Source organism: Oryctolagus cuniculus, chromosome X (assembly GCF_051225735.1).
Source record: "Oryctolagus cuniculus isolate XC-2025 breed Fujian yellow rabbit chromosome X, ASM5122573v1, whole genome shotgun sequence".
NCBI classification, from domain to species: Eukaryota; Metazoa; Chordata; class Mammalia; order Lagomorpha; family Leporidae; genus Oryctolagus; species Oryctolagus cuniculus.
In genome coordinates, this window is record NC_142888.1 from 97,474,401 (window position 1) to 97,501,373 (window position 26,973).

The window sequence follows — 26,973 nt, forward strand, 5'->3', positions numbered from 1 at the left end:
GACCATAGCAGAGAGCTGGATCTGAACTGGAGCAGCCAGGGCTGGAACCAGCAACCATATAGGATGCCAGTGCTGCAGGTTGGGGCTATAACCCACTGTGCCACAGTGCCAGCCCCAGTAATGAATTTTTTAAAAAATAATTTCTAGCTGTTGCTATGTTTATGTTATTTGCACAGTAAAGTATGCATAGTTCATGTTGTCCCTGTATTACATGACACCTGGAAACTCTATATGTGCTTATTATCTTAAAATCAGGACATTAGGTATTTTTAAAAGATTTGCTTATTAATTAATTAATTAATTTTAAAGGCACAGTAATAGAAAAAGTGAGAGAGAGAAAGAGACCATCTGCTGGTTTTACTCTCTAAATGGCCCAAACACCCAAATCTGCACCAGGCCAAAGCCAGGAGCCAAGGACTACATCTTTACCTTCCACAGGGGTGATAGGGTCCCAAGAACTTGGGCCATCTTCCCCTGCATCTCCATGCACATCAGCAGGAAGCTGGATTGGACAAGCAGAGTAGCTAGCTGGGACTCGAATAAGCACTGTAGAATGAGCTGCCAGAATCACAAGTGGCAGCCTAAACCACTGTGTAATTATGCTGGCCCCAGGACATTAGGTCTTAATTTTTGCTACAGGGGCAAAATACCATCAAATCCTTGACAGCTGAAATACGTTTTATCTAGAATGAAAAAATATAAAAGGATTACTTAATATTAGATTTAATCCCTTTATACCTGAAGGTATAATTATTCTATTATCATCAGTTACTTCCAACAGGGTAACAAAGTACCCCCCAAGAAAGCACTAGATTAATGAAAATGGAACTGGGGAGGGAATACTAACAAATAAAATTAGTTAGATATGAAGCAAAACCCTACCTTACATTTTACACAAAATTCCACTCAACATAGATTAAAGTTCTAAATCTACGACCTGACACACCATCAAATTAATTGAAAACGTTGGGGAAATCCTGCAAGACATGGGCACAGGCAATGAATTCCTGGAAAAGACACCAGAGGCACAGGTAGCCAAATCCAAAATTAACAAATGGGAATACTTCAAATTGAGAAACTTCTGTACAACAAAAGAAAGTCAGGAAAGTGAAGAGGCAACCAACAGAATGGGAGAAATTATTTGTATACCATGCAACTGATAGAGGATTGATAACCAGAATATACAAAGAGATCAAGAAACTCCACAATAACAAAACAAACAACCTAGTTAACAAAATTGGCAAAGGACTTAAATAGACATTTTACAAAAGAGGAAATCCAAATGGCCAACAGACACATGAAAAAAAGTTCAGGATCACTAGCCATCACGGAAATGCAAATCAAAACCACAATGAGGTTTCACCTTACCCCAATTAAAATGGCTCTCATTGCAGAAATCAACAAACAACAAATGCTGAAGAGGATGTGGGGAAAAAGGTACCCTAATCCACTGTTGGTGGGAATGTAAACTGGCGAAGTCACTATGGAATATAGTATGGAGATACCTCAAAAATCTGAATATAGACCTACCATATAACCCAGCCATCCCACTCCTGGGAATTTATCCAAGGGAAATGAAATCAGTAAAAGAAAGAGCTATCTGTACCTCCATGTTTATTGCAGCTCAATTCACAATAGCTAAGAAATGGAATCAACCTAAATGCCCATTAACCAAAGATGGATTAAGAAATTATGGGATATGATGGGAAGCGGTATACACAGTAGACTCATAGAATGGCAGATGTCCTAAATAGCACTCTGGCCTCAGAATCAGCCCTTAAGGCATTCGGATATGGCTGAAGAGCCCATGAGAGTATTTTAGGCATGGAAAGCCAAGACACCCTGGGGAAAAAAAAAGGAAGACCTAAATGGAAGATCTCTGTGAGTGAGATCCCAGTGGAAAGAACGGGGCCATCAAAGAAGGAGGTACCTTTCTCTGAAGGGAGGAGAGAACTTCCACTTTAACTATGACCCTGTCGGAATAAGATCGAAGTCGGCGAACTCGAAGGGCTTCCATAGCCTTGGCAACTCATGACTAGAGCCTAGGGAGATTACTGACGCCATAAACAAGAGTGTCAAATTGTTAACAACAACAGGAGTCACTGTGTACTTACTTCTCATGTGGGATCTGTCCTTAGTGTGTTGTCCAATGTGAAGTAATGCTATAACTAGTACTGAAACAGTATTTTACACTTTGTGTTTCTGTGTGGGTGCAAACTGATGAAATCTTTACTTAATATATACTGAATTGATCTTCTGTATATAAAGATAATTGAAAATGAATCTTGATGTGAATGGACTGGGAGAGGGAGCGGGAGATGAGAGGGATGTGAGTGGGAGGGAAATTATGGGGGGGCATTATAATCCATTAACTGTGCTTTGAAAATTTATACTTACTAAATAAAAAATAAATAACAAATTAAAAAAAGAAATTATGGGATATGTACACTATAGAATACTACACAGCAGTAAAAAAAAAATCAAATCCAGTCATTTGCAACAAAATGGATCAACGTGGAAAACTTCATACTTAGTGAAATAAGCCAGTCCCAAAGGGACAAATACTATATGCTCTCCCTGATCAGTGAGAACTAATAGCAGACCTAAAACAAAAGCTGTAAAAGTGAAATTGACACTTGGAGAAACAATGTCTTGAACAGCCCTCATCTAGATTGTCAAGGAACAGGGTTTTTTTTTTTTTAATTTTTTTATTTTCTCTTCTTCATACTATATGATGAACTCTTTACTTAACATAAGGTTAATCATATGTATATAATGTCAAATAGCTCTCAGTAAAAAATAAGAGGGAAAATAAGAGAGGGAGGAGGAAGTTTGTTAACTATAAAGCTGTATAGTCCTGCATAGAGTCCTACAGACTTACTTCTAAGAGTGCAGTTTAAAAACTTGTCATGGGACTCCAAATCCCATTAAGCTTGATGGTAAAAATGCCATCTTAATTGTTAAAGTGATCATATTAAATGTTAAACTGAACATATAGATAGAGTTCAGTGTTAAAGAGACCTTATAAATAGCATCAAGAACCTGGTAATAATAATATACAGAATTGGGCCAGCGCCGTGGCTCAATAGGCTAATCCTCCACCTTGCGGCGCCGGCACACCGGGTTCTAGTCCCGGTCGGGGCGCCGGATTCTGTCCCGGTTGCCCCTCTTCCAGGCCAGCTCTCTGCTATGGCCAGGGAGTGCAGTGGAGGATGGCCCAGGTGCTTGGGCCCTGCACCCCATGGGAGACCAGGAAAAGCACCTGGATCCTGGCTCCTGCCATCGGATCAGTGCGGTGCGCCGGCTGCAGCGGCGGCCATTGGAGGGTGAACCAACGGCAAAGGAAGACCTTTCTCTCTCTGTCTCTCTCTCTCACTGTCCACTCTGCCTGTCCAAAAAAAAAAATAATATACAGAATTAAAAAGGAGAAAATGTTACAACATGGGAAGCAGTCAACACAGCAGACTCATAGAATGAAAATCGCTTTAAATAACACTCTGACCTCAGAATCAGCCCTTCCTTTAAGGCATTTGGATGTGGCTGAAAAGCCCATGAGAGCATTTCAGGCGTGGAAAGCCAAGACACTGTGGCAGAAACTATCTTGTCTAAATACTGAGGGAGTTTGTGATCACAAAATACTTCTGTAGCCTTGGAAGCTCATGTCAAGAGCCTCAGGTGATCACTGACATCATAAATAAGAGTGTTAATTATTAAATTAACAACAGAATTCCCTGTGCACTTACTCCCCATGTAAAACCTCTGCCCTTGATGAGTTGTACTATGAGAATTAACTGCAAAACCTGTTCTCAAACATTAGTTTTTATATTGCATGTGTCAGGGAGTGCAAACTGTTGAAATCTTTACTTAGTATAGAGTTGGTATTCTTTTTTTTTTTTTTTTTTTTTTGACAGGCAGAGTGGACAGTGAGAGAGAGAGACAGAGAGAGAAAGGTCTTCCTTTTGCCGTTGGTTCACCCTCCAATGGCCGCCGCTGCAGCCGGCGCACCGCGCTGATCCTGGCAGGAGCCAGGAGCCAGGTGCTTTTCCTGGTCTCCCATGGGGTGCAGGGCCCAAGCACCTGGGCCATCCTCCACTGCACTCCCTGGCCATAGCAGAGAGCTGGCCTGGAAGAGGGGCAACCGGGACAGAATCCGGCGCCCCATAAAGTTAATTAAAAATGAATCTTAATGAGGAATGGGATGGGAGAGGCAGTAAGAGGTGGGAAGGGAGCGGGGGTGTGAAGTGGGTATGGGGGGAAGAACCACTATATTCCTAAATTTGTACCTATGAAATTTGCATTCATTAAATAAAAGCTTTAAAAAATAAAAAATAAAATGATTTAGGACATTCAAATTCACACACGCTCCAAAGAAGTCCTCAAAGTTAATAAATGAGATAAACTGTTTTTCTGTGTTCATAAGTTGCATCCTAAACTCTTAAGTGCTCATTAGTGTTTTAAGAGTGGTGGTTACATCATCTGTGGCTACAAGTCAAGAATAAGTATTTTTCTTACTGGTTAAGTATTTATTTTCAAGCTAACAGGGAATTTTCATGCCCTCTTCCTCTCTACCCTTCCTGCCTTTTCCCTTACTTATACTCAGTTCTCTCTCCTTTGTGAATATGACACTAATATTAATAGTATTTACTCTTTAGTTGAACATAATGTTCATAAATTTATTCTGTGAGTTTGTCCAAATAGCTCTGTGTAGAATGACATCTGCAGTAATGTTGGAAGCTGTGGAATATTTGTTATGTATAGATCCTCTAAATTTATAAAATGTAGATCAGGATTTATTTTAGTTTCTATCATTTTTTGGGGGAGAAAAGGAGAGAGAGACAAAGGAAGGGAGGGAGGGAGAAAGAGAGAAAGGGAGAGAATAAGGGAGGAATGGAGGGAGGGAGGGAGGGAGGGAGGGAGGGAGGGAGGAAGGGAGGGAGGGAGGGAGGGAGGGTAGAAGACACACCCTTGTTGGCTGATTCACTCCCCCAAATGCCCACAAATGGCCAGGTCAAAACCAGGAGCCAGGAAATCAATCTAGGTCTCCCATGTAGATGGCAGGAACCCCAATTTCTTGAGTAATCAACCACTGCCTCTCAGGTTCTACATTAGCAAGAAGTTGGAGTTGGGAGTCAGAGACAGGAATCAAAACCAGGCACTCGAATATGGGAAGCAAGCATCCTAACTGGTACTTTAGCTAGGGTTTCTGCTCCTCCTCTCACAAACACAGGGTCCCCATTAGCAATAGTGCACAAAAAGAATATACCTGGCACAGAGTAGGGACTATGTAACTGTACACTTTAATGGTTGAAGAATGTGAGCCATTGACAAACGTAAGGCTGCATTAACTATGAGAATAAGTATGATTTAAAATAGCCAACACTTGGGGCCAGCATTTTGACACAGCAGATTAAGCTGCCACTTGTGACACCAGCATTCCATATCAGAGAAACACTTTTGAGTCCGGGCTACTCCACCTCTGATCCAGCTCCCCGCTAATGTGCCCTGGCACGCACATGGGAGACCTGGCTAGAGTTCCTGGTGCCTGGCTCCTGGCTTCCACCTGGCCCAGCCCCAGCCATTGCAGCCATCTGGTGCATGAACCAATAGATGGAAAAGCTCTCTTTCTCTGTCTTTCCCTCTCTGTCACTCTGTTTGTCAAATAAAAAAAAAAAAACTCTTTCTTTAAAAAGAAAAGTAAAATAGCTAACATTTAACTGGTATTTCTCAAATGCCTAATGTGCTCACTCTCTCTTCCTCTCTCCTCCTTCTCCTCCACACATTTGTATGTATTTCAAAAAATTTGTGCACCAAAATATACTTCTCTTTTAATATCATTTCCATAAATTTCAGAAGTACCCTTGTGTGTGAGAGAGACTTAATGTAGTGTATGCCATTTAATACTCTCTCTCTCTCTCTATATATATATATATATATATATAATTTAGTGACCATAAATGTGATGAGTGGTATTATTATACCCATTTTACAACAGAGGAAATATGTATTGAGAATCTTAGAGGCTAGTTCAAGGTCAAGGACAGGAGCATACTCTGATTAAAAAAGTTTACATGCTTAACAATGCTCTATACTGTGCCTCAAGAATTGTACCCACCTCATCATTTCTCAGTTATTCCTTTTTAATATATTTCTTATTTATTTCAAAGGCAGAGTTATAGAGAGACAGAGATACACAGAGAGAAAGAATTCGCTGGTTCACTCCCCACATGGCTACAAGGGCCAAGGCTGGTCCAGGCTGAAGACAAGACACTAGAATTCCATCCAGTTGCCCCACGTGGGTGGCAGAGGCCCAAGTGCTTGAGCAATATTACACTGCTTTCCCAAGCATATTAGCAATGAGCTAAATCAGAAGTGGAGCAGCCAGAACTCGAACCAGTACTCATATGTAATACTGGCATCACAGGCAATGCTTTAACCCACTACACCACAAAACCAGTCCCTCATCAGATATTCTTGATGATTCAATATAACAGTACATGTGAAGAGACCAGTGCTCATATGTAATACTGGCATCACAGGCAATGGTTTAACCTACTACTCTACAAAACCTGTCCCTTATCAGATATTCTTGATGATTCAACATAACAGTACATGTGAAGAAACTAGCACCCTACCTAGCACACATATTTTCTATACAGGTTTGTGATCTGCAGCCTTCCCTCTTCCATCTGTTGAGAAAAGACTGTACTCATATCACAGAGTTCCTGAAATTCAAAAATTTGCTTTAGTAAACTAGGATCAATCCCTCAAAAAAAAAAAAAAAAAAAAAAAAGATACTTGCAAGTCCTCTCTGAGAAAAGTGAAACATGAATAGTAAAGTTTAAGGATGAGAACGCTACTCCCAAGTTCAGTCATATTACCATGTTTTAATAAAAGATGTTTCTAGGACAAGGGGTCATAAGGGAAGAAAAATACTCCAGAATATGGTAGGGAGTAAGGCCAAAACTCTGAGAAGTTACGTATGTTCTTGTGGAGTTTCATTTTTATTTTTGTTAGCAGGATGCAGATCAAGACAAGAAAGGAGTATGGTGTCTGTTTTCAAACAAGAGACAGATGGCAGAGACACAAGAGCTCTTCACCTCCTGCAAATGTAAAAACCATATTTGAAACAAAATGTTTGCTATTTCAGATGTATTTGAAACTATATAAAGCATGGCACAGTGTCTCACTACCTGCTCTATTTGTACCCTTTATGGCCATGTAGCCACAGTGATTTTCTAATATCACTTATAAATTTTTTAATTTTATATTTATTTTCATTTTTTGAGATGCAAAAAGACAGAAAAAGACAGATGCGGGGCGGCGCTGTGGCACAGCAAGTTAAAGTCCCAGCCTGCAACATCACCATCCCATACGGGCACTGGTTCTAGTCCTGGCTGCTCCACTTCCAATCCAGCTCCCTGCTAATGCACCTGAGAAAGCAGCAGAGGATGGCCCAAATCCTTGGGCCCTTGTACTCACGTGGGAGATCCAGAAGAAGCTCCTGGCTCCTGGCTTTGGATTGGCTCAGCTCCGGTCATTGTGGCCACTTGGGGAGTGAACCAGTGGCTAGAAGACCTCTCTGTGTCTCTGTCTCTGTCTCTAACTCTTTCTGTAACTCAGTCTTTCAAATAAATAAAATAAATCTTTAAAAAATATAAAACAACTGAGACGTATCTTGATGGAATGAAAGAAAGAAAAGGAAGGAAGGAAGGAAGGAAGAAAGAGAGGAAGAAAGAAAAAGATCTTCTGTCCACTGGTTCACTCCCAAAATGGCTACAACAGCTTGATAAAAGCCAGGTGCCAGGAACTCAATATGAGGCTCCCATGTGAAAGGCAGGGACTGAAGCTCTTGGTCCGTCATCTGCTGCTTTCCAGGATATTCATTAGCAGGAATACGGATGGGAAGCGAAGCCGAGACTTGAACCCAGGCCCTCCGATATGAGATGCAAATGTCTCAGGTGGTGTTGTAAAAGCTGTGCCTAACCCTGCCCATCATTTCTTAAATTGTGGTAAAATTTTAAATAACAAAATTACCCATTTTACAGTGTAAAATACCATGGTAGTTAAGGCATTCACCTTTTTATGCCACCATCACCACTATTTAGATTCAAAACATTCATAACCCCAAAATGAAACAAGTTATTCATTAATCAGTCACTCCCCAGTTCTCCCTCTCCTAGACACCGACAGCCACTAGTCTCTGTCTCTATGGATTTTCTTACTCTGAACATTTCATATAAATAAAACCATTTACTATGTAGCTTTTTGTGTCTGTCTTGAGTTTCATTCATATTTTAGCATGTATTAGTATTTCATTCCATTTTACATCTGAATAATATTCCATTATATGAATATCACACATTCTATTCATCCATTTCTCAGCTGGTGAACATTTGAGTTGTTTCTATCTTTTGTGTGTTGTGAATAGTGCTGCCCTGAACATTTATATACAATTATTTGTTTGAATACTTGTTTTCAATTATTCTAAATATATAGCTGGGAGAGGAATTGCAGGGCAATGTGGGGATTGTATATTTAAACTTTTGAAGAACTGCCAAATTATTTTCCATAGCAGCTGTGCCATTTTACTTTGTCACTGGCAATGTATGAAGGTTCTTGTTTCTCCACATCCTCACTAATAATTACTATATTCCATCTTTTAATTATATTGACCCTAGTGGGTGACAAGTGAGTTTTTGACTGGATTCCAGAGTTCAGCAAAAGTTGACTCTGACAGTTTTTGTCAGCTCATAAGTTGCTTTGGGGAAGAGATGGAGCACTGAAGGACTCTAATCTGTATTACAATCCCTGTAACTTCAACCTTTTTGATACTGCATCTCTCTTCTGCAAATGAATATACTAAAGCGTCTTCATACTAAAAAAGTCTTTCTTCACACTGAACTCTCCTTCTGACTATCCCTCAACTTTCCACTTTCCTGAAAAAATTTCTTCAACGAGTAGTTTCCACTTCATTCCCAAGTTGTGAAGAATAAAGATGTACTTAGACAATCCCTAATGCAACCTTCATTCCAGGTTGAGATTCAATTTATTAACTCAAATCCAAAACCTATTTGGGCCGGCGCCGTGGCTCACTAGGCTAATCCTCCGCCTTGCGGCGCCGGCACACCGGGTTCTAGTCCTGGTCGGGGCGCCGGATTCTGTCCCGGTTGCCCCTCTTCCAGGCCAGCTCTCTGCTGTGGCCAGGGAGTGCAGTGGAGGATGGCCCAAGTACTTGGGCCCTGCACCCCATGGGAGACCAGGAGAAGTACCTGGCTCCTGCCATCGGATCAGCGCGGTGCGCTGGCCGCAGCGCACCGGCCACGGCGGCCATTGGAGGGTGAACCAACGGCAAAAAGGAAGACCTTTCTCTTTGTCTCTCTGTCCACTCTGCCTGTCAAAAAAAAAAACTTATTTGAGCTTAATCCATTCTCACATGTACTTCTTAGCTTTTCTTGTGTATATTTCTATGAAATTTTATTACATATGTAAACTCATCTAGCCATCACTACATTCACGTTATGAAACTTGTACATCTGAGAAGGAAACTATCTGTTGTTATACTAAACAGTTTTGTAAACAAATGGCATAAGATAGAAAATTGTGAAAGATAGTCCTATTTTGTAACAAAGAGAAGGCACACTAATGTATTTTAGTATTTTTGTGTGTATGTATAGCACAGTAGAGGGGAGAATAATTGAGGCCAGAGATTGCAGTGAGTCTTCTAAATAAATTTTTATTGTTGATTTTTGAAGTATGTTACTGTTATCACTTCAAAGAATTAAAGACAGAAAGCTCCTCATCAACTAAAAGTTAATAAATTTTGATGAGTCTGCAAAGTCTAAATTAACACTATATATTTTAGTCATGAAGATTATTAATTATTATTAAAAGTTCATTTCCTTCATGTGATGCCATCCCATGATCAGGAGATGCCACAATATGAATTATTACTTGAAGTGTGAATGCCACCTTCTTCATTTTGTACACACTACTTTGTGTGATGAGTTCAGTGTAAATTACACGGTACAGATGCATTTAAGGTCATTATCAGATCAAATGTAAGACTGCATAAAAGATCATGATAAACCATTTTGTTTTCTCACACATACTGAAGACACCTGTGTTGATGTACACATATGGAGTAGCTTTTTGGATGTTATTTGATTACATTAAAGTCGAAAATGAAACATTTACATGAATTTACCATATGTGCTCATTTTTATAAACTTTTTTTTTTATTTTAGAAGATGTTCCTATGGGTATTTTGTGGTAGTAGCTGTTTCTGCTCTATACTAAAACATGTATCAATGTTTAACCATATACTGTTGCAGTGAATCCCAAAGTTCATGTATTGGAAAGTAATTCCCCAAATTCATATGTTAATGCTATTTAATATGCAGTATTTGAGAAGTAATATGATTAGATGAAGTCTGTGAGTGAGGCTTCAATATGACATTCATGGCTTTAAAGATTTATTTATTTGAAAGGCAGAATTTGAGTGGAGGAGGGAGAGAGAGAGAGAGAGAGAGAGAGAGAGAGAGAGATCTTCCATCTGCTCTACAACAGCTGGGACTAGGCCAAGCAGAAGCCAGGAGCCTGGAACTCCGTCTGGGTTTCCCATGTACATGGCAGGAACACAAGCAATTCAGCCATCTTCCACTGCTTTCCCAGGTGCATCAATAGGAAGCTGGATCGGAAGTAGAGATGCTAGAACTCGAAATGGTGCTCATATGGGATGTCAGTGTTGCAGGCTGTAGCTTAACCAATTGTGCCACAATGCTAGCCTCAGCATTACTGGCTTTATAAGAAGACCAAGAGAGACCTGTGCTAGTACACTTGCTGTGTCTCACTATGTGATGTCCTCAACCATGTTATGATGCTGCAAGAAGGCCCTCACCAGATGCCAAACAGTTGCCAATGCCACCCTCTTGGACGTCCCAGTCTCAATAACCATAAGCTAAACACATCTCTAGTCTATAAATTACCTGGTCTTGGACAGTTTGTTATAGAAACAGAAAATGGGCTGGCGCCGCGGCTCAATAGGCTAATCTTCCACCTGTGGCATTGGCACCCGGAGTTCTAGTCCTGGTCGGGGCGCCGGATTCTGTCCCGGTTGCCCCTCTTCCAGGCCAGCTCTCTGCTGTGGCCCGGGAAGTCAGTGGAGGATGGCCCAAGTGCTTGGGCCCTGCACCTGCATGGGAGACCAGGAGAAGCACCTGGCTCCTGGCTTCGGATCAGCGCAGTGCGCCAGCCGCAGCACGCCGGCAGCAGCAGCCATTGAGGGGTGAACCAACGGAAAAGGAAGACCTTTCTGTCTCTCTCTCTCACTGTCCACTCTGTCAAAAAATAAATAAATAAATAAATAAGAAACAGAAAATGGACTGACATTAGAAACCATACAAAATGCATGATAGTTCAAAGTGCAGTATCAATTTTTTTAAGATTTATTTATTTATTTGAAAGTCAGAGTTACACAGAGAGAGAAGGAGAGGCAGAGAGAGAGAGAGAGAGAGAGAGAGAGGTCTTGCATCTGATGGTTCATTCCCCAAATAGCCACAATGGCTGGAGCTGTGCTGATCCAAAGCCAAGAGCCAGGAGCTTCCTCCAGGTCTTCCCATGCGGGTGCAGGGGCCCAAGGACCTGGGTCATCTTCCACTGCTTCCCAGGCCATAGCAGAGAGCTGGATCGGAAGTGGAGCACCAGGGTCTCGAACCAGTGCCCATATGGGATGCCGGCACTGCAGGCAGCGGCTTTATGCTCTACACCACAGTGCCAGCCTGGCAGTATCAGTTTAACAGTGTCCTAACTGAAATTTTAAACACTGTCACCGAAGAGGAACTAGAAAAATTAGTTCACCTAATGATCTACTTTTCGTGAACATTAGGCATGGAGCACAATGAAAAGTGCTTGGCATACATTAGGTCTAATTTTTTTTAAAGATTTTATTTATTTTTATTTCAGATATAGAATTACAGGCAGAGAGAGGAAGAGACAGAAAGAAAGGTCTTCCATCCACAGGTTCAGTCCCCAAATAACTGCAACGGCTGCAGCCGGGCCAATCCAAAGCCAGGAGCCTGGAACTTCCTCCAGGTCTCCCATATGCATGCAGGGGCCCAAGCACTTGGGCCATCCTCTGCTGCTTTCCCAGACCATAGCAGAGAGCTGGATCGGAAAAGGAGAAACTGGGACACAAACTGGGGCCCATATGAGATGCCAGAGCCACAGGTGGAGGTGTAGCCTACTATGCCACGGCACTGTCCCCCATTAGTTCTAGTTTTACAAGCTTCTATTGCCTTGTAGTTCTTTTAGGTGATAAAGGTCATTGGCTGGAAAGAAGTTTAGTAAAATCTTGATAAATGTTGAATCTGGATTATGTTTTTTAAAGGGGGTAAATTATGAAATTCTTGCCATTTTGCATATGTTTGAATATTTTCACAATAAAGAATATATTTTTAAAGAAAGAAATAAAATTCAATATGAATCACCACTTACATTCAAGTTAATAAGTATCTTTCCATACTTCATTCTAACTTCAAGAGCATTCTGTGAGATGATTATTTGAGCAAATAGTGGTAGTAATATCAATAGTTTCCCAATGAACAGTTGATAAAGCAGTGGTTCAGAGATGATGAGGCTTCCCAGTGTCATGTGGTACAGATATGGGGCCAAAGCTCTTGCTATGAGCAGGGGGGGTAAAGACCCTGAAATCAGATGTATATGCTCTGATTCTACAGGCTAACCACTTTTTTCCTTTCCCAGTCTTCTCTGGTAATTTTCTTTTTGGTGGAGGGTGGTGGTTAGGTCGATATGCCCTACTTTGTCTCATGAAAGAGTCAATTATTCCTACAGTACCTTTGTACACACAGTCCTTTACATTCAAATTCAAGTATAAGAATAATCCCTCTGACATCCAACTGTGGTATCTAAATCAAGAAACCCAGATAAGAACCTTGTTCCCCAGCCCCAATAACTGAAATTGACCTAATCAACAAGCTATAGACACCCTCCCAACCATAAATACATGCTAAAAAACTGCTTTCATTAAAACACCCCCTGTTCCAAAATTCAGTTTTCCATTATCTCAAATGCTGACATCCTGTCTTCTTCCATGAATTCCACCCCCATCCAACTTTGACATCTTATTTCCTACTCAAGGTCACATTTCACATGCATTTACTCTCCTGGGCATGCTGGCTGTATTGGGATCCTTGAGACAAGCTTCATATTTGTTCCCCACTGGGGTTGTTCATACTAACTTCGTTTAACTGGGATTACCTGCACAGCCTTCTGAGCATTTGCCAAAGTTTGACCCATACAGTGAGTGCAAGGTAAATCCCAGTATCTCAAAACAAAACAAAACAAATTCTACTAAGAACAGGGAACTAAAACCTGCTGCTGCTAAGAATAAAGACTCTTCAAAGGCCTGAATCCTTGTCTATTTCCTTTAGGTTGTGTGACCTTGATGCCATAGAACGTTTCAGAACTCCCATTTCTTCAGTTTCTAAAGAAAGTGTTGACTTCCTCCTCAGCGGACAACTGTGAGGGTTGATTAGCCAAGCCATGGTGCACAGTGAGCACCCACATGATGTCTGTCATTAGCATAAACTAGGTCAGACTTTTGTGGCTCCACTGAATATCACATCCACTCAGGAGCAAAGGCTGGATCTCTATGGCATCTTCAATCACAGCACAGATTCATGTGTAGACTGACTCTGTTGAGTCTTAATCCCCTAACTTCAGCATCAGCTTCAATTGACTGAATCCTCACCATGAGTATTACCTGTATTACTTCACTTTAACTTTACAATAGCATAGTGCAAGTACCATCAGGATCCTCATTCTACAGATGTGACACATGAGGCATACGAAGATCAACTATTTTACCCCTGATCACACAAACAGGTTAATGCCGGGCCTGATTAGTCTTTCCCTATACTGTGAGACTCCTTTCTCTGATGTGGACTGATTTCCTTCACTAATTTATGAGAATCTACAGCTCAATGGTCAAGCATTGTGGCACTACCAACATTTCCCAGCACAGGGAACTGTATGTTTAGCAGCTAATGAAGATTTACTGTCTAAAACACATAGAAGTACAAAAATCCATAGTAGAGGTATTATATTCATTACAAAACATCATATTTACCTTGCCACCTGGAGAGAATAACCATCATTTCTTTTCTCTTGTGGACCCTTGTGAATAAATATGAAATTGACTAAAAGCGCAACTGTGAGACAGCATGATGTGGCCATGGTCTATCTTTAATTTCTATTGTCTTAATTAAACTGCCAATGAGGCAGTTCCCGTTGCTATTCCCACTTCACAGATGAGGAAACTAAGGAAAAATGCAGAAGAGGCAGCTCGCCAGGTTAGCCAGCTAGCGAGTGGTGAGCAAAAGCAAGGTTTCAAATTTTATGAGTCTAGGTCCAGGATCCCTGTTCTCATACATTTGGTATATTGAACTATGATTCATGGTTCTTCTTACTTAGCATGAAGCTCTATTCAAGATTTAAAATTTTCAAAGTGTGAATTGACTTAACTAAAAATTTTCAATTATTTGAGAGGCAGACAGACACACACATACAGAGAGAGAGAGAGAGAGAGCAAGAGAGAGAGAGAGAGAAGAGGGATGGGGGAGAGAGCTCATCTGCTGGTTCACTCCTGAGATGCCCACAACAGCCAGCAGGAAGGAGAGAACCAGGAGCTGGGAAATCAATGCAGGTCTTCCATGCAGGTGGCAGACATTCAATTACTTGAGCGATCACTGCTGCCTCCCAGGGTCTGCATTAGGAGGAAACTATTTTTTAATCATTATCAGGGAATAGGAGGTGAGGATGTATTCTTTAGAAACAGTAGGTGAGCTGACTAGGGTCTGCGATATATTTAAGGGACCACAGAAATGGCCTAATTTCTAATATAAAATGGGGTGAATGAAAACAGTGCAGGTAAACATGATAAATAAAGTACATTGGAAACCATGATAATCCCCATTTTCAGAAGTTAATTTTTATATTCCTGATATGAACACCTCTTTCAAAATCTACGAAACATGCCTTTTTTTTCTTCTACAAAACATGTCTTGATGGAAAAACTGAAGAACTTACAACCTGGAAATGACCCTCTTTAATTTGACAACAAATAAAAGCTATTGCTCAGGAAGGGTTCAGGAAGATATTTCTGAGAAAAGTGACAGAGAGAGAGAGAATGAGAGAGAGAAGGGGGTAAGGCAGGAACAGGAAAGGGGGAAGTGGCCCAGTTCAAGGAGCACAACACAGAAGAAACCACTCCCTTTTGTAGAAGGTCTACAGCCAGAGGCACATATACTGTGTACCACGACATTTCAAGACAAAAATATTGCAACCAGGTTAAAAAAAAATTAAAACAAACATAAGAGTCCTGTGCAGTGTAACTGCTCTTGGAACAAGCGCTGTGGAGGCTTCTACATTTGCACTATGATGTGGATTCATTACGAAAAATAACTACCTTGTGAAATATTTTCAGAGGTACACTGGGAAGTATTGTTTTGTTTTCCATGATGCAATAGTAGTAAGCTTTGAAAGCCCAGTAATCTTGCAAACCTAGCCCCCAGCTCCAGTTATTGGAAACTCCAGAAGCAAGGCAAGCTCTGAAGTCCTGGTAGTAACACAAGCTCTGCCAAAACTCAAAGCAAGCGGCCTCTTAACTGATCATATTAGCTTAATTTCTACCCCCTGCCAAGTATTGGCTGCTAGCTTTGCAGGGCTGGACCAAAAGATACTTTCCATACAGCTCTTCAAAGCCCCTGAAACTAGTGTCAGGTATTTCAACCTTATCCCCCCTCCCTCCCCCACCCCAAATTCAGTTGCACAGCCCAGCACAGCTGCGTCCCTGGGAAGATTGCTCTCCAAGTGGGGGGAAGGCAGCTAAATTGCAACATGGAGGCAAAAGTTCTATATTCAGATATGCGCACTTACAGCGCTCTTCTTATAAGAACCCTCCCCCACCTATGCCCGCACAACACATGTCTGAGCCCTTGCAGGAGGTTTACCTCAGGGAACCAACCCATAATAACTGGTGGTGAGGAGAAAGCTAAAACAGGGCGTCAAGAGCTGGATACACTGTAACCCAGCCTAGGCGCCAAGAGAAGATACTTGCAGACTGCCACTCACAGCTCTAGCCCTGCCCGGGTGATCACGCGAGACTCCAGCTCAGATCTCTGAGGACGCACACAGCTCCACCACAGCGCCCAGGATATGGAGACCCCGGCCCGGCACAGCGGGCGCTCTGTCACCACCTGGCCAGGCCTGGGATTCGATGAGAATCAGGAAGGACTGCGTAGTCAGCACCTGGAAGGTATACCTGTTTTAGCCATGTCCACGAAAACAGTGTTCCCCGTGGGAGGGGGTGGCGTCCTCCTTCCCAAGAACCCTGGAACCCAGACACCCTCATCTTTCTCTTTGGGTTTGTTTGTTTTTGGCAGGTGTGAGGCCTACAGCCATCTCGCTCCCTGCAGAGGAAGGAGACAAGGAAGGGTGTTTGCTGTTCCAGCGGAAGCAGGGAGCAGATGTAGGAGAGGAAGGAGAAAAAGAAGAAACGCGAGGAGGAGGCGGAGAAGGAGGCCCGGATGGCGCCAGGTCGCAGAGCCCGGATGGCGCCAGGTCGCAGAGCCCGGATGGCGCCAGGTCGCAGAGCCGCGCAGAGGAAGGCGGCAGCCAGTTTCGCGCTAGCGCCCTGTCCCCCGCTGAGGAAGAGGGCAACCAAGTTGGCGCCAGATCCCCTTGGCCTGCACAGGAAGAAGGCAGACAGGTTGGCGCCAGCGCTCTGGGTCCAGCATTTGAAGAAGGCGGCCTTGTTGGCGCCAGCTCTTCCGGGCCCGCAGAGGAAGAAAGCGGCCTAGTTGGCGCCAGCGCTCCCGGGCCCGCAGAGGAGGAAGGTGAATTGGATAGCGCCAGCGACTCGGGCCCAGCAGAGGAAGAAAGCGGCCTGGCTGACGCCAGCTCTTCTGAGTCCGCAGAGGAAGAAGGCGGCCTGGCTGACGCCAGCTCTTCGGAGTCCGCAGAGGAAGAAGGCGGCCTGGTTGGCGCCAGCTCTCCCGGGCCTGCCGAGGAAGAAGGCCGCTCGGTCGGCGCAGCGTTTGAAGAAGAAAGTCTATTTGGCGCCAGCGCTCCAGGCCCGGTGGCCCACAACCACCACGTGGGCGGTACCGCCAGAATTGGTGGCCAGGAGCTTGGGCAGCAGCAGGAGCCCGTTTCAGTGGCCACCAACAGTCTCCGAGATAGGAACAGGCATGAGCAGCAGGTCAGGCGCCCCACGTTCACCCCACTGCAGCTGCAGGAGTTGGAAAGAATTTTCCAGCGTAATCATTACCCGGACGTATTAGCACGGTAAGCAAATTGCCAGAGTGGGCTCCTACTTTGGATAGCATGTGCTAGCCCAGGGCACCCTTTAGTTCTCCCATATACCCTTCCTTCCTTTCCTCCTGAAGTTAAAGCTCATCTCATAGACTCCAGGTACCAGCGTCCTCTCCCCTTTGCACTTGAGTTTCCGGTGGGGATTGGAGCTATGTGAACTGGGAATGAAGGTAAATATTTTCATGCAGTATTTCTTAAAATTGTATTAATTTATTTAAGTGTACATTAGATACAGAGAGACAGCACTCCTAACCCCTGGTTCACTCCCCTAATGCCCACAAGTTATAACTGCTGCAGACCAAAGCCAGGAGGAGGGAACTCAATCCAGATCTGGAACGAGTATGGCAGGGACCTAACCCCTTGAGCCACCACCTGCTGCCTCCCAGAAAGATGGAATCTAGTGACCAAACTTGAATGCAGGCACCCTCATATGGGATGGAGGCATCCCAAACAGCCTCTTAACTGCTGTGCCAAAGGCCAGTCCCTCATGCAGTATTTAAGTGAATCAAATTAATACATTTTGGGTGGCAAATGTTATAAATAAAGTCCAGTAAGAACTGAGTCAGGGATAAAGGGGAGGAGCCTGGGCCATGGTGGAGCACCTGCAGTGTGGGACCCTGCCTTTATTTAAATTTTCAAACATCAGTTCATCATAGATTTTTGCATTAATCTCTATATTTTAAAAATACTACATTCCCACCATATTTATCTTGATTACTGATTTTGGGGAATCCTTTTAAAGTTTGTGCATGAGAGGAAACTCCCTAAAACAGCCTCAGCTTGATGCTACAGAATAGTGTACTTGGTGGAGAGACATTAATGGGGTACATGTTAAAACCAAGAGGCACCTGTTGTAGGAGTTAAAGATGTAGTTTCAAATGCCACTTCCTGGTTATGTAAATAATACCTCAAGTACTTGGGTTCCTGCAACCCACATAGGAGACTTGGAGAGAGATGTTGGCTCCTGACTTCAGCTTTTCCCAGCCCTGGCTATTGTGAACATTTGGGGAGTAAAACAGTGGGTGGAAGATCACTATTTCTGAACTGTCTCTATCACACTCTCTTTCCCTCTCCTATTAAATAATTTAATTTATAACAAGAAGGAGGGACCAGCATTGTGGCATAGCAGGTAAAACCTCCTCCTATAATGCCACCATCCCATATAGGTGCCAGTTTGAGTGTACTGGATGCTCCACTTTTGATCTAGTTTCCTGCTAATGGCCTGGAAAAAGCAGCTGTGGATAGCCCAAGTATTTGGGCCTCTGCCATCCTTGTGAAAGACGTGGATGAAGCTCTCAGATTCCAGGCTTTAGCCTGGCTCAGACCTGGCAATAGCAACCATCTGAGAAGTGAGCCAGCAAGTGGAATTTTCCCTCTCTCTCCTTCTCAGCCTGTAATTTTGACCTTCAAATAAATAAATAAATATTTTTAAAAATAAAGAAAACAAGAAGGAGATAAAATCCTCTATTTCATTTCATCCACTAATCAAAACACTGACCATTTGTGGTTTTCTCCCCTCAGACTGGAGCTGGCAAGACGCATGGATGTAACTGAAGCCAAAGTGCAGGTCAGTACACCTGAAAAAAATTAGGGAGGGAGGACATTCTAAAAACATATTACAAGGCTTGGACAACTTTATCATCGACATTGCTATGTTGAATTTGTGTTCCATATTCCATTATTGGGAAATGAACTTTGCATTTTGGGGTGTGTATACAAAACGATATAAGGAAGCCCTAGCTTACAGCAATTTCCCATTACCAGAGAGAACAAAAATATGCCAACGAAAAAATATTTAGCATGAAGTAATTTCTTTTTCATTCCCTGTACACATAGATGCATATTGTATAGTATATTACATAAAAGATTTCGTATAGGGGCCGGCGCCATGGTTCACTTAGTTAATCCACTGCCTGTGATGCAGGCATCCCATATGGGTGCCAGGTGCTCATCCCGGTTGCTCCTTTGCCAGTTCAGCTCTCTGCTGTGGCCTGGGAAGGCAGTGGAGGATGGCCCAGGTGCTTGGGCCCCTGCACCCGCATGGGAGACCAGGAGGAAGCACCTGGCTCCTGGCTTTGGATCGGCATAGCTCCAGCCGTAGCGGCCATTTGGGGATGAACCAACGGAAGGAAGACCTTTCTCTCTGTTTCTCTCTCTCACTGTCTAACTCTGCCTATCCAAAAAAATAAATAAGTAAATAAATAAAAGATTTTGTATAATTAATGAGAACTTTAATTATATATGACAGTAATAGATATATGATAATATATAAAAGTGTATATTCATCATTTATATTTTAAATATGTGTCCCAGATTGTGAATATATATCTAATGCTATTGTCTTATAGGGTGCGCTTATTTATGGAGTCATGCTGGGGCTAAGACTGACGTGAGAATTATTCAAATTATTGTACCCAAAAATTTTTATTATGAGCAGGCTTAACTGTAACCCTAAATTGTTTTACACATTTAAAACCAGGCATACGGTTCTTGCTTAAGGTGTACTTTTGTAAATAGTTAGGCCTCAGTGTGAAGGAATAACTCACATAGAAGACACAACATTGCTGAAGTATATATTGTTAAGCTGCAGCTCGTTCTAATACCTAATGTCTGCTCCCCCCGCTATTGGTTTTGCAAGGCTGGTAAACTACTTTAGAGTTGGCTGTAGATTTTGATTTTCTGGAAATCCTTGGTGTGTAGCCTGAAAAGTTTACTAATCTAAGGGTTGTACATTATGATGCAGATGGGGCAAAGTTTTCACTCTGTGAAAGGTTATCTAAAATATGAAACAAGCAATTCAAAGGGACAGTTTTGAATAAAGTTCCACTAACCTAAAAGGATATGGGGATATGGAGGACATCCATCAACTCAAACGTTTATAATTTCTCTGTGATGAGAATATCCCCAAATCTGGCATCTAGCTATTTTGATTTCTACAATACAGTGTTGTTCAATGTAATAACTACTCTGTGGCATAGCACACCAGAATGTCTTTTCCTCCCATCCACAAACATGGTGACACCTGCCTAGTGAGCAGGGACCGGTGCCAGCTGGATTGCTGATGGTCAGCTCAGGGTACAGACAAACCCATGGCAATAGCAGCAGAAACCTAGTCCAGTACATCAGTCAGACCTGTATCAACCAGTGCGCAGAATAAGATATTATTAAAGGTAGGAAGAGAGAGACAAAGCAGTACACCAAGCCAAGACTGGCACATAGTTGGAGCTCACTGAGGGAAGGATGTTCTTTTCCTAAGATATTTTAGTGAGAAGGAAGTAGTTTCTCACAACACAGGTGAAAAGGGTTAGGACAGAGTTGCCTATTCTGTTTTTCTATGACAAAATGGAATGTTCACTGTACTAAACCAATCTCTTTTTCTTCTCTGATTGAAGGTTTGGTTTAAGAACAGGAGAGCCAGGTGGAGAAGATACCAGAGAACTCTAAGGGCCAGAAATACACCCCCTATTGTCCAGCACTACCCTGTCACCGTAATGTGGGGTGGAACCTATTATGCCATGTTTGCTTGGGACCCAAATTTGGTGCCATTCCTTCCGGGGGCACTGCCATTCTTGCTGCCCCTGCCACCTATACGACCCCTGTTGCTGTGGCCACCCATGCCCACGCCTGTGCACTTGATGATGCCCATCCCATGGCCTATGCAGCCGCCCATGCCACCGCCGTATCCTCCCCTATTCTTGCCTCCTCTGCCCTTCTATTTCATGCCCCTGTCTCCCTATGGCCCGGTCCCCTGTGGCCTGATCTGGATCCTTATTGTGAGCCATTCTTTTTGAGACCCCTTTTTATAAGGAATACTTTCTGAAACTATTTTTTCCAAAATGTTTTAGGGCAAGATAAAATTTTGTGTGGCACACCATTGTGAGCGGTTCATCACATGCTTGTTAAATGTTTACTTGAAAGTACGATGTCATGGACCCACTTTCTGACACGGTTTTGTATTTTCAATAAAGAAATTGACAGTGAATTCTGTGTATATCTGTTTTGTGTCACGGGGTTGAGAGTTTATGGATGGAAACTGCTAAGGAAATGCCATTCAAGCAGAGTGGTAAGCGGCTCCTTTCATACAGTGACATCCTGAGTCACCACCAGGGGCTGTGCACATGACAGAAGTTTCACAAGTGCCATGGCAGCATTGCTCTGACCTGTATACTCCTTCTGCTCTCCTACCCCAACACTGCACACTCACCCCACTCTGCCCCATGGGGATCACATACATGTACAAGATGGGGGAGTGCATGTCCCTAATGAGAGAACAGTGGTTCAAGGCAGGACCAAGATCCAGTCATGCTGACAGGCTCAGACAAGGCACCAAGCTCTAAGGGAAGCCTGCTAAGGGGCCTCTGGGGACTTGCAGGAGCAATAGGAGCTGGGGATTCATGTGGTGCTCTCCCAACCCTGTTCACTGCTGGCCCTCTTTGTGGAGAAGACAGGGAGATTATCCTTGCTAGCAGGAGGACCCTGCCCTTGCAATGGACACAAAAGAAGACACTCCACCAAGGTCAGAAAAGGTCCCCCCTTTCCTGTCCACACCCGCAGACGTGGAGTGCATATTTCTGTACCGTTCCCAGCTGACAAGTTCACTGTCATGCCTTCAAATGTATTTTTGTCACCTTCAACATTATTGAGATAACTCTGGTTCCAAGTAATTAAGCACTGAAAGGGAACCTCTTGGTTTAGTGCTGCCTGAAGGAAGAAGGAGTCCCTGAGCAATGATGCAAATTAGTTTTACTTAAAGAAGCAGTTAGAGCTTGGCCTTGTGCTGATTTTTTACTTGAAATTTCCTTGGTGCAAGACAAGAAAAACAGGTTACTGGTAAAAAAAAACTAAGCCTGCTTTTTACAATTTAGTAAACTGAAGTTGACTAATGAAATTTGACTGTCATGTCCTCAGAGGTATTTTGTCACCTTCCACATTGCTGAAAGAACAATTAAACTCTGAAAGTGAACCTGTTGGTTTAGTGCTTCTTGAAGGAAGAATGTCAGTCCCTGAGCAATGGTCCAGAATAATTTTATTTAAAACAAGTAGTTTCTGTGGGTGTTGCGATATTGCTGGTTTGCCATCACTTTGGATGTCCATATATCATAATTGAATGCTGGGGATCAATTCTCACATCTGCTTCAATCTAGCTTAGTGATAATGCGCAATCTGGGAGCAGCAGGTGATTGCTCAAATACTTGGTTCTGTTTCCCTTTTGGGAGACCTGGAGTGAGTTGCTACCTCCTGGACCCTGAATTTCACCTGTCCCAGCCCCTGCTATGTAAACATTTGAGGAATGATCCTGTGAATGGAATCCCTCTCTCTCTCTCTCCCTCCCTCCCTTCCTCCATCCCTCTCTCTCCTTCTCTCCCGCTCTCCCTCTATCCCTCTCTCTCTCATAGAAATAAATAATATTTTTAAAAACCTCTGGTGAAAAAGTGTAGTATACAGAGCCAGGATCTTGGCCTAGCAGCTTAATTACTACTTTGATGTCTGCCTCCCATATGGTATTGCCTGAATTTGAGTCCTAGTTATTGTGTTTCTCTTCCAACTTTCTGCTAATGCACACCCTGGGAGGCAGCAGATAATCAAGTACTTAGGTACCTGCCTCCCAAATGAGACCCAAATGGAATTTCAGCCTCTGGATTCAACCTGGCCCAGCCATTGTTATTTCAGGCATTTAGGGATTGAATCAGTGAATTGTCTCTCAAATATAACGAAAAAGTAGTAAGACCTTGGCTTTGTTTATACTTTTTCATATGGAATTGCCACAAGGAAAGAACAAAAGCATAACAAAGTATTAGGAAAGAATCCAGGGACATTTTTTAAATTCACTAAGTTTAGAGTCTGGACAGGATGTGGCACAATGTGTTAAGTTGCTATCTATAGCACTGGCATCCCATGTGCGTGCTGCTTCGAGGCCTGGGTGCTGCTTCGAGGCCTGGCTGCTCCACTTTTCATCCAGCTCCATCGTAATGCGCCTAGGAAAGCAGTGGAGAATGGCCCAAGTACTTGGGTCCCTGCTCCCATGTGGGAGATCCGAAAAATGCTCCTGGCTCCTGGCTCCTGGCTTCAACTTGGCCCAACTCAGGTTTTTACAGCCATTTGGGGAGTGAACCAGTGGATGGAAGATCTCTCTCCTCTCCTTTTCTCCTTATTTCTGTATATCTCTGACTTTCAAATAAATACATATGTCTTTTTTAAAAATTCCCCAAGCTTTCTCTTTAGAAATGCAAATCTCCTTTAAGATAGTTTTCTGTTAAGCACGAATTTAATTAATGTCAGTGAATTATACACTTAAAACTGTTTAGAATGGCCAAATTTTTATACATGTTTTACCACAGCAAAATAAAGAAAAATATTGCAGAAAATGTATAAAAGTGATTAATTGGGAATATCATGCCCATACTCTCAAATGATTGGAAAGTTTGTTGATAAAGAGCCATAGTTTTATGTATTTGAGAAGTTATCTCTTGGAATACTAGGCTGATAAGTTATTTTAGTCTGATATACTAGACTCTGAACTTCCAAAGCAGAATTCTTGTGCATTGGCCAATTAAAATTCATAGAATTAGATTAGAATGCCCTTTCACTTAAAAGTGTCAGATGAATAGAAATTCACCTTAAAACAGATATTGTTGAGACAGTATATTATGGGGCTAGTTAAAGGACTGGGTAGGAAATGAGTTATAATTTATTTTTTTCTGAGGCATAATAGTAGACGCAGTAATGTTACAACCTTCATTCACCCTACACACACTTGATTATCAGTATACATCACATTATACCTTTACATTCCATAGAAAGAAATTATATATTGTCCTTGTGTGACTTTATTCAATGTCCAATCAAATACTAAAACAAGGTACTAGGATCCCCATCTAAAGAAGAAAAAGCTATTGCTCAAGATCAAAAATCTAATAAGAGGACCAGGATTGTAAACCAAGTCCCTCTGCATCCAGAGCCCATGTTTTCTCATGATTACTACAGTGGTCATGCACAGGGATGGTACAATTATAGCAACATGGCTTCGTTTTTTAAAAAAGCATTGTGATATCATTTTTTCCTAGATATCTTTTATTTAAGTTATACAAACTTCATGCATTTCATATATGCAAATTTAGGAACGTTGTGATCCTTCCCACCCTACCCTCCCTTCCTGCCCACACTCCTAAACTTTTTCCTCCTCCCTCTCATATTCCCACTCTTAATTATTACAAAGATCTATTTTTAGTTTACTTTATACTCATAATATTAACTCTACACTAAGTACAGAGTTCAACAAATAGTCTGAAAACAAAACAAAACAAAAACTGTGCTCCACAGTAGTTGATACAAGAGCTGTTTAAAATCATCGCAATGTTAAGTGGCAAAGTCCCTTCTAGAGATTACCTTTTAGATACTATATTAGTTACCACAGATCAGGAATACATATTTGTCTTTTTGGGACTGGCTTATTTCACTAAGTATGATGGTTTCCAGTTGCATCCATTTTGTTGCAAATGACAAAATTTCATTTTTTTTACCACTGTGTAGTATCCGATGGTGTACATTTCCCATAATTTCTTTATCAAGTCTTCCATTGATGAACATGTAGGTTGATCCCATATCTTAGCTATTGTGAATGTAGCTGCAATAAACATGAGGGTACAGATAACTCTTTCATACATTGATTTTATTTCCCTTGGGTAAATTCCCAGCAATGGGATGGCTGTGTCTTAAGGTATGTCTATATTCAGATTTATGAGGTATCTCCATACTGTCTTCCACAGTTGCTGTACCAGGTTATAATCTTACCAGCAGTGGACTAGGGTAACTTTTTTCCCCACATACTCACTAGCATTTCTGTAGGAACGCCATTCTAACTGGGATGAAGTGAAACCTCATTGTGGTTCTGACTTGTATTTCCTTGATAAATAATGATCCTAGCCGGCGCCGTGGCTCAATAGGCTAATCCTCCACCTTGCGGCGCCGGCACACCGGGTTCTAGTCCCGGTCGGGGCGCCGGATTCTGTCCCGGTTGCCCCTCTTCCAGGCCAGCTCTCTGCTATGGCCAGGGAGTGCAGTGGAGGATGGCCCAGGTGCTTGGGCCCTGCACCCCATGGGAGACCAGGAAAAGCACCTGGCTCCTGGCTCCTGCCAGGATCAGCGCGGTGCGCCGGCTGCAGCGGCGGCCATTGGAGGGTGAACCAACGGCAAAGGAAGACCTTTCTCTCTCTGTCTCTCTCTCTCACTGTCCACTCTGCCTGTCAAAAAAAAAAAAATAATAAAAAAAAAAAATAAAAATAAAAAAGATAAATAATGATCCTGAGCATTTTTTTTTTCATGTATCTTCTGGGCATTTGAATTTACTCTTTTAAAAAATGCCTACTCTGGGGACAGCGCTGTGGTGTAGCAGATAAAGCCACCACCTACAGTGCCAGCATCTCATATGGGCACTGGTTTGAGACCCAGCTACTCCACTTCTGATCCAGCTCTCTGCTATGGCCTGGAAATCAGTGGAAGTGCAGCTTCTGCCATTGCAGCCAATTGGGGAATGAACCAGCAGATGGAAGGCCTCTCTCTCTCTCTCTTTCTGCCTCTCTTCCTTATGTAACTCTGACTTTCAAATAAATAAATAAATCTTTAAAAAAATGCCTATTCAAATACTTTGTCCATTGTGTAACTGGATTGTTTCTTTTGCTGTTGTTGAGTTTCTTGAGCCCTTTATAGATGCTGGATATTAATCGTTTATCAATCACATAGTTTGCAAATATTTTTCCCATTCTATTGATTGCCTTTTCACTTTGCTGAGTGTTTCTTTTGCCATGCAGAAGCTTCTCAACATGATGCATCCCATTTTTCAATTTGGCTTTGATTGTCTGTGATTCTGGGGTCTTTTCCAAGAAGTCTTTTTCTATTTCAATGTCTTACAGAGTTTCCAAATGTTCTCTAGTAATTTGATGGTATCAGGTCACAGATTTAGGTCTTTTATCCATTTTAAGTGGATTTTTGTATAAGGTATAAACAAGGAGTCTTTTTTTTAAAGATTTTATTTAATTGGAAGAGTTACAGAGAGAGGTAGAGACAGAGAGAGAGAGGGGTCTTCCATCCGCTGGTTCACTCCCCAAATGGCCACAACAGCTGGAGCTGCGCCAATCTGAAGCCAGGAGCCAGGAGTCTCTTCCAGGTCTCCTAAGCAGGTGCAGGGGCCCAAGGACTTGGGCCATCTTCTACTATTTTCCCAGGCCATAGCAGAGAGCTGGAATAGAAGAGGAGCATCCGGAACTAGAACCGGTGCCTATATAGGATGTCAGTGCTTCAGGCCAGGGCTTTAACCTGCTGCACCACAGCGTCAGCCCCTAAATCTCAATTTAATGGGAAAATTTTTAATTCATGTCATGTATAAATTTCCTTAATTCATGGATTTGCTTCTTATTGTTTCTGAGTAATACTGTGATTAATCTTTTGAATTCGTTTCTGGCATTTCATCAATATCTTCATCCTCACACACTAGTACTGAAGTGTTGTGTTCCTTTGTGGGGGAGGGGGAATGCCAGGGAATTATGAAGAAGAAGAAGCTGCACTCTAAGCGGCCCTGCAAGAGGA

At 42.4% G+C, this 26,973-nt stretch overlaps 1 protein-coding gene across 1 annotated transcript; it reads left to right on the forward strand.

Annotated features, from left to right (window-relative positions):
* The first annotated feature begins 16,132 nt into the window (after positions 1-16,132).
* LOC103351966 (uncharacterized) lies at positions 16,133-21,365 on the forward strand. Its single transcript, XM_008273151.4, has 4 exons — positions 16,133-16,333; positions 16,461-17,364; positions 18,913-18,958; positions 20,784-21,365. The coding sequence occupies exons 1-4, from the start codon at positions 16,234-16,236 to the stop codon at positions 21,180-21,182; spliced, it is 1,449 nt and encodes a 482-aa protein (XP_008271373.3). The 5' UTR covers positions 16,133-16,233; the 3' UTR covers positions 21,183-21,365.
* Positions 21,366-26,973: the final 5,608 nt, after the last annotated feature.

What these genes read in the sequence shown, in the direction of transcription:
- LOC103351966 (XM_008273151.4), top strand. Translation starts at nt 16,234, where the DNA reads ATGGAGACCCCGGCCCGGCACAGCGGGCGCTCTGTCACCACCTGGCCA. An exon ending in TACCCGGACGTATTAGCACG is followed by an intron (nt 17,365 to 18,912) that starts GTAAGCAAATTG and finishes TTCTCCCCTCAG; the next exon opens with ACTGGAGCTGGCAAGACGCA. An exon ending in TAACTGAAGCCAAAGTGCAG is followed by an intron (nt 18,959 to 20,783) that starts GTCAGTACACCT and finishes CTCTGATTGAAG; the next exon opens with GTTTGGTTTAAGAACAGGAG.